Here is a 14,268-nt window from a genome sequence, read left to right on the forward strand (position 1 = left end):
GTCTCCAACATCTTTTGTGGTGACCAAAACTGGATGCGCTGTTCCAGATGTGGCCTTGCTAAGGTTTTATAAAGCAGTTCTGGAGCTGATATGACTTCACTCTCCTTTGGTGCAGCGTCACGGAGAGTTCAGCAGCCAGCTTTGTGTGGGAGATTGTGTGTGGGGTGGCTAAGCTTGTAAGCCGCCCTGAGTCTTCGGAGAAGGGTGGGATATAAATGGAATTAAAATAAAATAAATAAAAATAAAAATAAATTTCAGACATGACATATATAGGTTAGTCCTCAACTTGCAACCATTTCATTAGTGATCGTTTCAAGTTACAGTGGCACTGAAATAAATGACTTATTGACCATTCTTTTGCCTGACAGCTTCCCTCTGGTCACGTGATCAAAATTCAGGCACTTGGCAGCTAGCACTTATTTATGATGGCTGCAGTATCCCAGCGGGTCACGTGATCACCTTTTGTGATCTTCTGACAAGCAAAGCCAATGGGGAGACGAGATTTACTTGAAAACCATCCTATAACCTAACTGTGGCGATTCACTTAAGGCAGGGCTCTTCAAATTTCGCCCTTTTATGACTTGTGGACCTCAACTCCCAGAATTCCTCACCCAGGCACGCCTGTCTGAGGAATTCTGGGAGCCTAAGTCCACAAGTCATAAAGGGGCCAAGTTTGAAGAGCCCTGCCTTAAGATCTGTGTCAAGAAAAGTGGTAAAATGGGGCAAAAAATTCACATCGTCGTCTTGCTTAGCAATGGAAAGCTTGGGCTCAATTGTGGTCATATGTTGAGGACTAACCTGTGTACCATTTTATCCTGTCCCAAAGGTGCTCTTTTTCAGGAGGCAACTGGACTTTCTTGTTTTTCTTTGAAGACCTTTCGCTTCTCATCCAAGAAGCTTCTTCAGCTCCGACTGGATGATGGAACTGATGAAGAAGCTTCTTGGATGAGAAGCGAAAGGTCTTCAAAGAAAAACAAGAAAGTTCAGTTGCCTCCTGAAAAAAACAAGCACACCTTTGGGACAACCGTGACCTGGATGACTGAGAAACTCCATAGGCATAGACAGTGGAACAGCTTGCCACCAGAAATTGTGGGCGCTCCATCACTGGGAATTTTCAAGAAGAGACTGGACAATCACCTGTCTGAGATGGTGTAGGTTCTCCTGCTTGAGCAGGGGGCTGGACTAGAAGACCTCCAAGGTCCCTTCCAGATTCTATTCTATTCTATTCTATTCTATTCTATTCTATTCTATTCTATTCTATTCTATTCTATTCTATTCTATTCTATTCTATTATTCTATTCTATTCTATTCTATTCTATTCTATTCTATTCTATTCTATTCTATTCTATTCTATTCTATTCTATTCTATTCTATTCTATTCTATTCTATTCTATTCTACTATTCTATTCCTTATTCTATTCCTTATTCTATTCTATTCTATTCCATTCCATTCCATTCCATTCTCCCCTTTAATCTGTCCATGTGGGCAGCTCAGCACTTCCTGATCTGGTGGTCTCCAGATGCCTTGATATTATTTGAAATCCTGGTTTATAGTCCTAAAACATCCAAGGGTAAATCTTCCTTAGCTCTTGAGCTAATCTGCATTACGTATTTCTTCCTGCTGCAGGCTTCAGAATTCCAAGAATTTGATTTTTATCAGCAACCGGAATTTAAATAATCAAGGTCTTGGCTTTAAAAATAAGAGAACTCAGCAGCTCTTGATTGTAGGTCAGACTACTGCCGACAGTCGCAGTCCCATGGTGAGTGAAAATATTTCTCGGGGCTGCTGGACTTTGTAGTACTGAAAGAAAATTGGTCTTGTTTTCTTTTTAGAGTATTGTGCTGCTCAAAAGAGTAAATAAGGGGAGCTGATTTCCACATAATCTACAAGAGCTGAGTAAACTGCAAAATCTCTTAGGTTCAGTGGGGTGCGACAGAATCCAGCTTGAATGTGGGGTTACAGGTAGCTCTCAACTTACGGCCACAATTGACCCCAACATTTCTGTAGCTAAGCGAGACAGTTGTTAAGTGGGTTTTGTCTCACTTTACGACCTCCCTTGCCATATTTGTTACACGAATCACTTTGGTTGTTAATTTAGTAACCTGGTTGCTAAGCGAATCAGGCTTTCCCCATTTGACACTGCTTGTCAGAAGGTCGCAAAAGGGGATCATGTGACCCTGGGATACTGCAACGGTCATAAATCTGAGCCAGTTACCAAGCCTCTGGATTTTGATCACGTGACTGAGGGGATGCTACGACGGCTGTAAGTGTGAAAAATGTTCACTTTTTCCAGCGCCGTTGTAACTTTGAACGGTCACCAAACAAACCGTTGTAAGTCAAGGACTGCTGTGTACTTTGCGCAGGGACTGTCCAGATCTTCCCCAGTGCTGGCCACAGATGCTCTGTGCAACTTAGGGACTAGAAACTTTGTGAAGTTCTTACTGTGAAGAAAGAAAACTTGTAGAAAAATAAACCTTGTTGCTTCTAATCCAACTAATGATCTATCTAATCTTCATTACCCCTAACTGGCTGTGGGTTAAGAAGGAGGGATTGGCCTAAAATCTGAGGGGGGACTGGAAGCTGGTTCTCCTCCATTTCAGGTTCAGGCCCTTCCCTACACCTGATTGGTACTTGGGTTGAGAGGGAGGGACTGGACTAAATTCAGCCAATGAGCATCTGTGGCTGAGGGAGAATTAGGGCCTAGTTTGCCCTGCTCCTAATCTAGCACCTTTTCTGCTATAGCTGATTGGTTCTTGGGCTGAGAGGGAGGGACTAGCCCAGGGGTAGGCAACCTTGGCTCTTTCATGACTTGTGGACTTCAGCTCCCAGAATTCCTGAACCAGCATGAGGGAAACTTTGGCCCCTTCATAACTCGTGGACTTCAACTCCCAGAATTCCTGGCCCAGCTTGGAAACCTCTCCCTTTCCCCTCAGCATGGCTGGCTCAGGAATTCTGCCAAGGTTTTCCCCATCGTTGTTAAGCGAATGACTGCAGTTCGTAAGTGAAGCACATGGTCGTTAAGTGAATCCAGCTACCTCCGTTGACTTTGCTTGTTGGACGCCGGCTCGGAAGGTTACAGATGGTGATCACATGATCCCAGGACACTGCAACTGTCGTAAATATGAACCAGTTGCTAAACATCTGAATTTTGATTACCAGGTCATGGGGATGCTGGAAAGGTCTTAACTGTGAAAGGCAGTCACTAAATGAACTGTTGTAAATCGAGGACTACCTGTATTCGTCTAACTAATTTTATTTATTTAAATCATTTAGACCAGGGGTGCCCAGCCCTTGAGCTGTGGACCAGTACTGGTCCGTGACCTGTTGGGAACCAGGTCGCGGAAGCAGCAGGCGAGTGAGCAAAGCTTCCTCTGTACAGGTGTGCCCCAGAGGTGCTTTTTCCAGGAGGCAACTGGACTTTCTCGTTTTCCTTTGAAGATGTTTCGCTTCTCATCCAAGAAGCTGGTCATTTGCATTCTTTTGTACTTGTCTTCAACAGTGAAAGGACACAGGACAGGAAACATCCTGCAGCTCCAACGACTCTCTAAAAGGATGCAAATGACCAGCTGTCTGCAAGGAGTATAAATGCTTCCATTCCCCACCATCCAGTCAGCGCTGAAGGAAGCTTCTGGGATGAGAAGGACAATCAACCAGTGGAACAGCTTGTCCCCAGAAATCGAGGGCCTTCCATCGCTGGAGGTTTTTAAAAAGAGACTGGACAATCACCTGTCTGAGATGGTATAGGTCCTCCTGCTTGAGCAGAGGGATGGACTAGAAGACCTCCAAGGTCCCTTCCAGCTCTAGTCTAGCCTAGTCTAGTCTATATTCCATTCCATTCCATTCTTCTAATTCTATTCTATTCTATTCTATTCTATTCTATTCTATTCTATTCTATTCTATTCTATTCTATTCTATTCTATTCTATTCTATATTCCATTCCATATTCCATTTTTCTAATTCTATTTTGTTCTATTCTATTCTATTCTATTCTATTCTATTCTATTCTATTCTATTCTATTCTATTCTATTCTATTCTATTCTATTCTATTCTATTCTATATTCCATTCCATATTCCATTCTTCTAATTCTATTCTATTCTATTCTATTCTATTCTATTCTATTCTATTCTATTCTATTCTATTCTATTCTATTCTATTCTATTCTATTCTATTCTATTCTATTCTATTCTATTCTATTCTATTCTATTCTCCATTCCATTCCATTCTTCTAATTCTGTTCCGTTCCGTTCCGTTCCATTCCATTCTGTAAACAAGAAAGTCCAGTTGCCTCCTGAAAAAGCATCTTTGGCACCACCATAACCTGGATGACTGAGACTCTCCATAGACACTGTGCATGTGTGGGTTCTAGGTTGCACACTTGAAACCATTCCCCCCCCACCCCAGTCTGTGGAAGACAATTTTTCTTCCGAAACCGGTCGATCCCTTTAAGCAGAAGGATTGGAGACTGCTGATTTAGACAACCGCCCATCTTACATCAAACTCTGGACATCTTTCAATCAATCGCTACTGTACGCCACACATTCAACACCCCCTTCTAGAGTTGACCCAAGTTGCTTTTACTTATTGGCCAAAGAGGAGATTGACCCTTCATGGCAGAATAGCCCCCCCCCTCAGTGAAAACCTAACTGCTCCAAGTTGTGGTGACAGCCAGCTAATGCAGAAGACCAGCAGAAGATTTCTCTTCTTCTCCCTTATTGATTTTCTCCCCTTCATAATAAGTTATCCTCCGTGAAACCGTAAAGTGAAGCTCGTCCTCTGCAGCTCTTACCGGAATCGCCGGCTCTAGATTTCCTATCAAATGCGGTTACAAACTTGGGAAAACAGAGGAGGAGTGGGGGGAGAAGCAGAACTGCTTACTTAAGACTTAGAAATTGTGGGGTGGGCGAAAACCAGAAGGATCCAGTGATGTGCCAATAGCTTCACATCAGTTTTTTAGCTGCCCTGCACAGGGGCTGCTTTCTCCTCTGGTTTTTCTGGTATCTCATTTGCTTTCCCGCAAGCTACGGCTAATTTTACATTCATTGCGATAAATAAAGGATGACAGCAATAAAATGCTGGTTCTTTTTGAGAGATGCAATAGGAATGGTTTTTAATTGCCTAATTAAGTCTCCTAGCAGGTGGCTGAGAGATGCATCTCTGAATGGCATAATAATAATAATAATAATAATAATAATAATAATAATAATAATAATAATAATAATAATAATAATAGTGATAGTAATAATAATAATAATAATAATAGTAATAATAATAATAGTAATATAATAATAATAATAATAATAATAATAATAATAATAATAATAATAATAATAATAATAATAATAATAATAATAATAGTTGGAAGGGACCTTGGAGGTCATCTAGCCCAGGGCTTTTCAACCAGTGGTACGGGTACCAGCTGTGGTACATTGGCACCTGGCAGGTGGTACGTGACCATCCTAGAAAAGTGGTAGCGGGGGACAGGAAGGAGCTGAACCGGTGGCAGCACCGCACAAGCCTGAGCGAGAGACGGTTGGAGCTGCAGGGCTGTCAGGGCTCAACGGAAGCACCAGCATCAGTGCCAGGCTCCATCTGGAGCTCGGCGCTGATCCTGGCGCTTCTGAGCCCAGAAGAAGCGCCGATCAGCTGGAATGTTGCAGCATCTCCAGGGTCTTGTGATTTACATTCAGATGCTTGGCAACTGATTCATATTTATGACGGTCACAGTGTCCCAGAGTCATGTGAAGTGACCAAAACCTGCTGCAACCACCCAGTAGAGGGAGGGGGGGAATAAAAACCAAACACCCCCCTACCCCACCCCCGCTGCCAATCTTCAACAGAAATGCTCACAACAATGAAAACCTCAGACAGGAGGAATAGTGCCACTGGGCGGGCAGGCAGGTGTCTTGCTCGGCTGTGGCTTGGGGGGCACTTTTTTCAGTGCCATTGTAATTTTGAACAGTCACTGTTGTAAGTCAAGGACTACCTGTACTTCATCACTTTTTTCCTTTTTTTTTGGTCAAGTTTTTTTGGTCATCAAGTTTTTGACACCTTGCTAGGCAACTGGTGGTACTCGGATGTTGCCATATCCTAAAAGTGGTACAATGGGTGAAAAGGTTGAAAACCCCTGATCTAGTCCAACCCCTGCTCAGGCAGGAAACCCTAAACCTTTTAAGACAAATGGCTGGCCAGTCTCTTCTTAAAAACTTCCAGTGTTGGAGCATTCACCGCTTCTGGAGGCAGGTTGTTCCACTGGTGAATTGTTCTGTCAGAAATTTCTCCTTAGTTCTAGGTGGCTTCTCTCCTTGATTAGTTTCCATCTGTTGCTTCTTGTCCTGCCTTCAGGCTCTTTGGAGAATAGCTTGACTGCCTCTTCTTTGGGGCAACCCCTGAGATATAGGAAGACTGCTATCATGTCCCCGCCCCCCTCATCCTTCTCTTCATTAAACTAGACATTCCCAATTTCAGCAACCGTTTCTTATATGTTTTAGCCTCCAGTCCCCTAATCATCCTTGTTGCTCTTCTCTGTACTCTTTCCAGAGTCTCAACATCTTTTTTACATCGTGGTGACCAAAACTGGATGCAGTATTCCAGGTGTGGCCTTACCAAAGCATTGTAAAGTGGTATTAGTACTTCACTTGATCTTGATTCTGTCCCTCTGTTAATGCAGCCTAGCACTGCGTTGGCTTTTTTGGCAGCTGCAGCACACGGCTGGCTCATATTTAAGTGATTGTCCACTAGGACTTACAGGATTGTACAGGTAGTCCTCGACAGAACGACCATAATTGAGCCCAAAATTTATGTTGCTAAGTGAGACATTTGTTAAGTGAGTTTTGCCCCATTTTACGTGTTTTCTTGCCAGATCGTTAAACAAATCATTCTAGTTGTTAAGTTAATAATCCGGTTGTTAATTGAATCTGGCTTCCCCCTTGAGTTTGCTTGTCAGAAGGTTGCAAAAAGTGTTCACATGATCCCAGTAAACTGCAACGGTGATAAATATGAACCAGTTCCCAGCATCTGGATTTTGATCAGGTGACCATGTGGATGCTGCAATGGTCATAGTGTGGAAAATGATCATAAGTCACTGTAACTTTCAGCAGTCACTAAATGAGCTGCTGTAAATTGAGGACCACCTATATATATTGTTGTAAATTAGAAGATTTAGGTACAAGTACAAGGTACAGCTAGTCCTTGACTTACAACATTTCGTTTAGTGACCTTTCGAAGTTACAACGATACTGAAAAAAGTGACCTATGACCAGTTTTCCCACCTACGACTGCTGCAGCATCCGCAGGGTCACCTGATCAAAATCCAGATGCTTGGGAACTGACTCATATTTATGACGGTTGCAGTGTCTTGGGGGTTCCTGTGATCCCCTTTTGCGACCTTCTGGCAAGCAAAATCAAAAGGGGAAGCCAGATTCACTTTTAACCACGTCATTAACCACAGTGATTCGTTTAGCCACTGTGGCAAGAAAAGTCGTAAAGTGGGGCAAAGCTCACTTAGCAAATGTCTCACTTAGTAACAGCAATTTTGGACTCAGCTGTGGTCGTAAGGTCGAGGACTACCTGTCGCCCTCGATTTGCGAGAGTTTCTTTAGGGACTGTTCAGAGTTACAGTGGGACTGGGGAAAAAACGTGGCTTACGACCGTTTTTCACCCTTTAGCAACCCTTGCAGACTCCCCAGGCTCACGTGGTCCAAATTCGCAGCTTGGCCACGGACTCGTATTTACGAAGATCGGTCTTCTCGTACGGGTTTCCTGTTTTTGCCATCTTGTCTTCACATTCAGTTTCATCATGAGCTGAGGTGGCGCAGTGGTTAGAATGACTCAAGCCTTGCATCCTTCCAAGTTCAGTCAAAGGAGGACCCAGATTGTTGGGGGGGAGGGGGGGGTCAATAGGCTGACTCTGTAAACCACTTAGGGGCTGTAAAGCACTGTGAAGTGGTATATAAGTCTTAAGCGCGATGATTGCTGTCCTGAATTGATTAGCACAGCAGTCCTCAAAGCTTTTTGGCTTGGCATACCGGGGTGGGGGTGAGGGGCAGAGAAGGGATGGTTCCGTGTGAATGGCAGACCCACACAAACGGAGCTTCCCCTGTGAGCACCTGCCACTCGTGAAAACAGCTTCAAGCGTGAGTGCCCGCTGCTCGTTCGAGCGAAGCTGCGGACACACATATTCATCCGCCACTTGCATGACCGGCTCAGAACGGGCCGCAACCCGGGAGTGGGCCCTAGCTCAGGCCTTGGGGAACCCTGCCTTATATGTGCTATATCTGGGGTCCTCAACCGTGGCAACTTTAAGACTTGTGGACTTCAACTCCCAGAATTCCTCAGCCAGCTGGCTGAGGAATTCTGGGAGTTGAAGTCCACAAGTCTTAAAGTTGCCACGGTTGAGGACCCCTGTGCTATATGATCCCAGCTGACGGGTGTACGTTCAGCAAACGGGTCAAAAACTCAGCCAGAACCCCAAACGATGTGGAATTGATCTCTCTCTGGTAACTTAGCATAAGAATTCTGGCCCTTAACCATTGCGTAATTCTCATTGGGAGGGTGACTTTGTTTGGGTTTAGGTGTGGTTAGTGCTCGAATGGGACACTACCAGAACATCTAGAACAGGGGTCCCCAACCCCCGGTCCATGGACCAGGACCGGGCCACGGCATCCCATCTCTCCCTCTCCCCCCCCCCCTCTCTCTCTCTCTCACACACACACACACAGGAAGGAAAGAGAAACAATATTTACATATTTCACTTTCAGAGGCCATGTGAGAGCGCACCCCATTCTTGTGCGGCCTCCACAGCTTCCAAACCTGTGTGAGAAATTGGGTGTGCTTTCAAGAATAGTTGTCATCAGGTGTTAATAGAATAAAAGAGTTGGATGGGACCTTGGAGGTCCTCTAGTCCACAGGTCTGCAACCTGCGGCTCCGGAGCCGCATGCGGCTCTTTCAGCCGTCTCCTGCGGCTCCCAGTCCTCTGCCATGTGCAGTCCAAAAAAAAAAAAAGTGGGACTAAAAAAGTTCAACCAATCAATTCAAATATGCAGGGTAGGTGCATATCTCGCCTTGGCTCCACTCTTCAGTCAAACCCTGTTCTGCGCATGTGCGCATGTATGCGCATGTGCACACATTTTTTGCGGCTGCCAGCTTTTCCTTTTGTGAGGGAACCAGTTCTGAGTGGCTCTTTCACTGTTTCAGGTTGCTGACCCCTGCTCTAGTCCAACCCCTGCTCAGGCAGGAAACCCTATATCATTTACTAAGCAGGGTGAATCCTGGAGCATTCACAACTTCTGGAGGCAGGTCGTTCCACTGGTTAATTGTTCTCACTGTTAGGAAATTTCTCCTTAGCTCCAGGTTGCTTTGCTCCTTGATTAGTTTCCATCCGTTGCTTCTTGTCCTTCTTTCAGGTGCTTTAGAAAATAGATTGATCCCCTTCTCTTTGTGGCAACCCCTCAAATATTGGAAGACTGCTATCATGTCACCCCAGTCCTTCTTTTCATGGTCTGGTCTGATGGGTTTGGGTTTTAATTATTGTTTTAATATAATTTATTTTTACATTTGGGCACTAGGGTTTAATTAGTTTTTAATTTTGTATTTTGGTTATTTTAGTATTTATGGCCCTGTTCACCGCCCTGAGTCCTTCGGGAGAAGGGCGGTATACAAATTAAATTAAATAAATTAAATAAAATAAATTAGACTAGACCAGAGACATCATGTGACATCACGCGACGTATCGGAGCTTTTCCCCCCCATTTCCAGCCATGGGGTGGGCACAGTTTCCTCGTGACACGTCCGGCCCATGGGCCGGCAGTTTGACACCCCTGGACTAGACCAGGGGTAGGCCACCTTGGCTCTTTTATGACTCGTGGACTTCAACTCCCAGAATTCCTGAGCCAGCCACGCTGAGGGGAAAGGGAGAGGTTTCCAAGCTGAGCCGTGCTGGCTCAGGAATTCTGGGAGTTGAAGTCCACGAGTCATAAAAAGAGCCAAGGTTGCCTACCCCTTGACTAGACAATGTTGAACACTGACCTGTCACCCAAAATGTCATGGTTCTGTTATCTCTGACACATATGTCATAGGTTTGCCACCAGGGATCAAACTGCGAATTTAGAAATTATCCTGGAGAGGCCAATAGGAAGCTTCTTACATGCTGTTGCCAAGAAAACATGATGGATGTATCCATGAAAAGTCAAGCTCAGTTTGTATAAATCTTAAAAATAAAAAAAACAGCTGTCATTTTTTTTGCCAACTGCTTGACAGTTTCCAGTCACAAAGGGACTTTTTCAAGAAAATGTTCTAAATAATTTTATTTTTATTTTTTTAAATAATACTACAATCGAAAGCAATTATATGAAAGTTTGGTGCATACAGTTGAGATTATTTTTTTTTTTATTTCCAGTAGTGGAGATTGCAGTTATGCTGGATTTCTTGGAAATTTTTCCAGTGTCCTCAATGTTCTGGAATCTAATTAAGCATTTTTGATGCCTTATTTTAGTCAAATAACTTAAATACCCCAGATTAATTTTGAATGCTACAAAATTATCTTAACTTTTCTTCCTTTAGCCCAAAGCATTTCTAAGAATACTGAAGGTTTTCTATTCCAATTAAATGAGTTTTAAATAGCCCAGTAAGTCAAGATTTATTTGGAAGTTGTAGCTGTTCCAACATATTATTTCAGTTAAAAACAAAGGGATTTTGAAAAGTTGCCAAATTTATATCCTTTCTTGATATATTTTAGACGAGAGAAAATAATAGTTTGAAAATGAAGCCGTATAAATCTCACCACAGTAGTCCTTGACTTACAACAGTTCATTTAGTGACTGAAGTTAAAATGGCACTGAAAAAAGATGACTGTTTTTCACACTTAGGACCATTGCAGCATCCCCATGGTCACTTGATCAAAATTCAGACGCTTGGCAACTGATTCATATTTACGACGGTTGCAGTGTCCTGGGATCTTCTGAACAGCTTTTGAGACCTTCTGACAAGCAAACTCAATGGGGAAGCCAGATTCACTTAACCACCGTGTTACTAATTTAACAACTGCAGTAATTCCCTTAACAACTGTGGCAAGGAAAGTAAAATGGGGGCAAAACACACATAACGAATATCTCGTTGGGCAACATAAATTTTGAGCTCAGTTCTGGCCGTAGGTCGAGGACTATCTGTATATCCACGATGTAAAACAGTTGTTGAGACTCTAGAAAGAGTACAGAGAAGAGCAACAAAGATGATCAGGGGACTGGAGGCTAAAACATATAAGGAACGGCTGCTGGAATTGGAATGTCTAGTTTAATGAAAAGAAGCACTGGGGATGACATGATACCAGAGTTCCAGTATCTCAGGGGCTGCCCCAAAGAAGAGGGAGTCAAGCTATTTTCCAAAGCACCTGAAGGCAGGACAAGAAGCAATGGATGGAAACCAATCAAGGAGAGAAGCAACCTAGAACTAAGGAGAAACTTCCTGACAGTCAGAACAATTAACCAGTGGAACAACCTGCCTCCAGAAGCTGTGAATGCTCCAACACTGGAAGTTTTTAAGAAGAGACTGGACAGCTATTTGTCTGAAATGGTACAGGGTTTCCTGCCTGAGCATCATCATCAATATTAATGTTGATATTCATATTAATGTTAATATTGATATTAATATATTAACATATTAATATATTAATATTAATTTATTAATCTGACTCCTGATATAGGTAGTCCTTGATTTACCACCACAATTGCTAAGCAAGGCAGCTGTTATATGAGTGGCATCCAATTTTATGAGCCTTCCCCCCCACATTTTATTAAGCTAATCTGGCTTTCCCCTTTGACTTTGCTTGTCAGAAGTCAGCTGTTGTGGTCATAAATGATGGTGACATGATTTCCCCAGGACACTGCGGACCTAAATATATGCTGGTTGCCACATAACTGAATGTTGATCCTGGTTTTGGGAGGTGCTGCGATGGTCGTAAGTGTGAACACCAGTCATAAGTCACTTTATTCAGTCCCGTCGGAACTTTGAACGGTCATCAAACAAACGGTTGCAAGGCACAGGCTACCTGTACAGGTAATCCTCAACTTACGATCACAGTCGAGTCCCAAATTTCCGTTGCTAAGCGAGACATTAAGTGAGTTTTGCCTGATTTTATGACCTTTCTTGCTATGGTGGTTAAGCGAACCATGCGGTCATTAAGCAAATCTGGCTTCCCCCACTGACTTTGCCCCTCAGGAGCCAGCTGGGAAGGTTGCAAAAAATGATCGCATTACCCCAGGGCAGGACAGGTATCATAAATACATGCCGGTTGCCAAACACTTGAAAAGTTGATTATGTAACTGTTGGGATGCTGCAGCGGTTGTAATTGTGAAGACCAGTTATGAGTCCCATTTTTTCAGTGCCATTGTAACTTTGAGCTGTAAGTCGAGGATCCCCTGTAATGCAATTTGGGATGTTCCTAATCTTTTTCCTTTCTTTTTTCCCCCTCAGGACATGTTGCAGAGAGAAAGGCTGAGATAAAGGATCTCTTAGTACCTCCAGAGACCGGCTGGCTTCGGATTCCTCCATGAAGCAGCCCAAAACCTGATGCCCGCTTTGCCCCTCACCATGGACAGGGGGAGGAGTTACTACCCACCATGTACGCACCAGCAGCCCGCAAATACACTGTATAGGACACCCACCCTTCAGGCCCAGCTTGGCTTGCCTACCCCTGAGGTGAGAGTTCCTGGGAGATGAGTCCTCAGCTGTAATGGATTCAGCCACATGCCAGTTTTTCTCAGACTGTCACTCACCACAAAACTTGGTTCACCTCTTGCACTAAGTCCTACTTTGCTTAGTCTTGATTTAGCTGGCTGCCTACGTTGTGCTAAGCCATAAATCATGGTTTACAAGCTGCAGCCATTCAGGTTCACACATTACACCAGTGTTTCTCAATCTTGGCCACTTTCAGATGGGTGGACTTCAATTCCCAGAATTCCTCAGTCAGGAGGATTTCTTGACCTTAGCCACTTTTAGATGGGTGGACTTCAATTCCCAGAATTCCTCAGCCAGGAGTGTTTGTCAGTCTTGGCCACTTTCAGATGGGTGGACTACAACTCCCAGAATTCCTCAGCCAGCACGTCAGCCTTTCTTAGATTATCACTCACCACAAGACTTGGTTCACTTCTTGCACCGTCCTAATTTGCTTAGGCTTGATTTAACTGGCTGCCTAAGTTATGCTAAACCATAAATCATGGCTTACAAGCTGCAGCCATTCAGCTTCACACATTACGCCAGTGTTTTGCAACCCTAGCCACTTTCAGATAGGTGGACTTCAACTCCCAGAATTCCTCAGCCACCCATCTGAAAGTGGCCAAAATTTACAAACATTGAATTATATTCACCCCTCAAACAAAATTTTGCTTATTGCATGGTATACTCCTGAGGTCAACATTGGAGCCTGTCTAGGGTTTCCACCAAGATGTCCTAATCTTGACCAGAAGGTTTTTCCATCCTTCTGATTTAAATTTATTGTTATCTACAGTTCCCTTGCCCTGATTTATTTGGCTTACTTTCTAGACCAGAGTTGTTCAAACCTGGCTCATTTAGGACTTGTGGACTTCAGCCTAGCTAAGGAATTCTGGGAGTTGAAGTCCACAAGTCATAAAAGGGCCAAGTTTGAAGACCTGGTCCAAGGTCACCAAGTTGACTTGGTGGGACTAGGGGGATTGGCCCATAGTCACCCAGTTGACTTTCATGGCTAAGGCAGGACTAGAACTCACTGTCTCCCGGTTTCTAGCCTGACTAGACCAAACTCAAATGTATGCCTGAAAGCACATCCCTTTTAATAAAAACATTAAGTCGTCTTGGTAAGACGCCCATCATAGATATTAAATAAACAAATAAAAATCCAAAAAGATGCTGCCAGACTCTTCTCGATTTTTTTTTTTACAAACCAGTCTTTATTCCAGCTACAGGCAGTCCTCAACATACGACCACAAATTGGGGCCAGAATTTCTGCTGCTAACTGAGACATTCCTTGCCACATTTGTCAAGCGGATCGTTGCATTTGTGAAGTTAGTAACACGGTTTTTAAGGGAACCTGGCTTCCCCATTGACTGTGCTTGTCAGAAGGTCGCAAAAGGGGAATTATGTCACACACACACACACACACACACACACACACACACACACACACACACACACACACAGGGACCCTGCAACCATCAAATATGAGTCATTTGCCACGCATCGGAATTTTGGGCACATACCCGTGGGGATGCTGCAATGGTCGTAAGTGTGAAAAATGG

General features: G+C 43.7%; 1 protein-coding gene across 2 annotated transcripts in view; it reads left to right on the top strand.

Moving 5' to 3' along the window:
• SBNO2 (strawberry notch homolog 2) overlaps positions 1 to 14,268 on the top strand; it is a 153,029-nt gene that overhangs the window by 18,557 nt on the left and 120,204 nt on the right. For both annotated transcript variants that reach the window (XM_083363152.1, XM_083363153.1), the window contains exon 2: positions 12,470 to 12,694. In XM_083363152.1, the coding sequence (XP_083219278.1) occupies positions 12,566 to 12,694 (129 nt within the window). In that variant the 5' untranslated portion in view covers positions 12,470 to 12,565. The remainder of the gene's footprint in view (positions 1 to 12,469; positions 12,695 to 14,268) is intronic.

This window comes from Vipera ursinii (genome assembly GCF_947247035.1).
Source record: "Vipera ursinii genome assembly, chromosome: 1".
Classification (NCBI taxonomy): Eukaryota; Metazoa; Chordata; class Lepidosauria; order Squamata; family Viperidae; genus Vipera; species Vipera ursinii.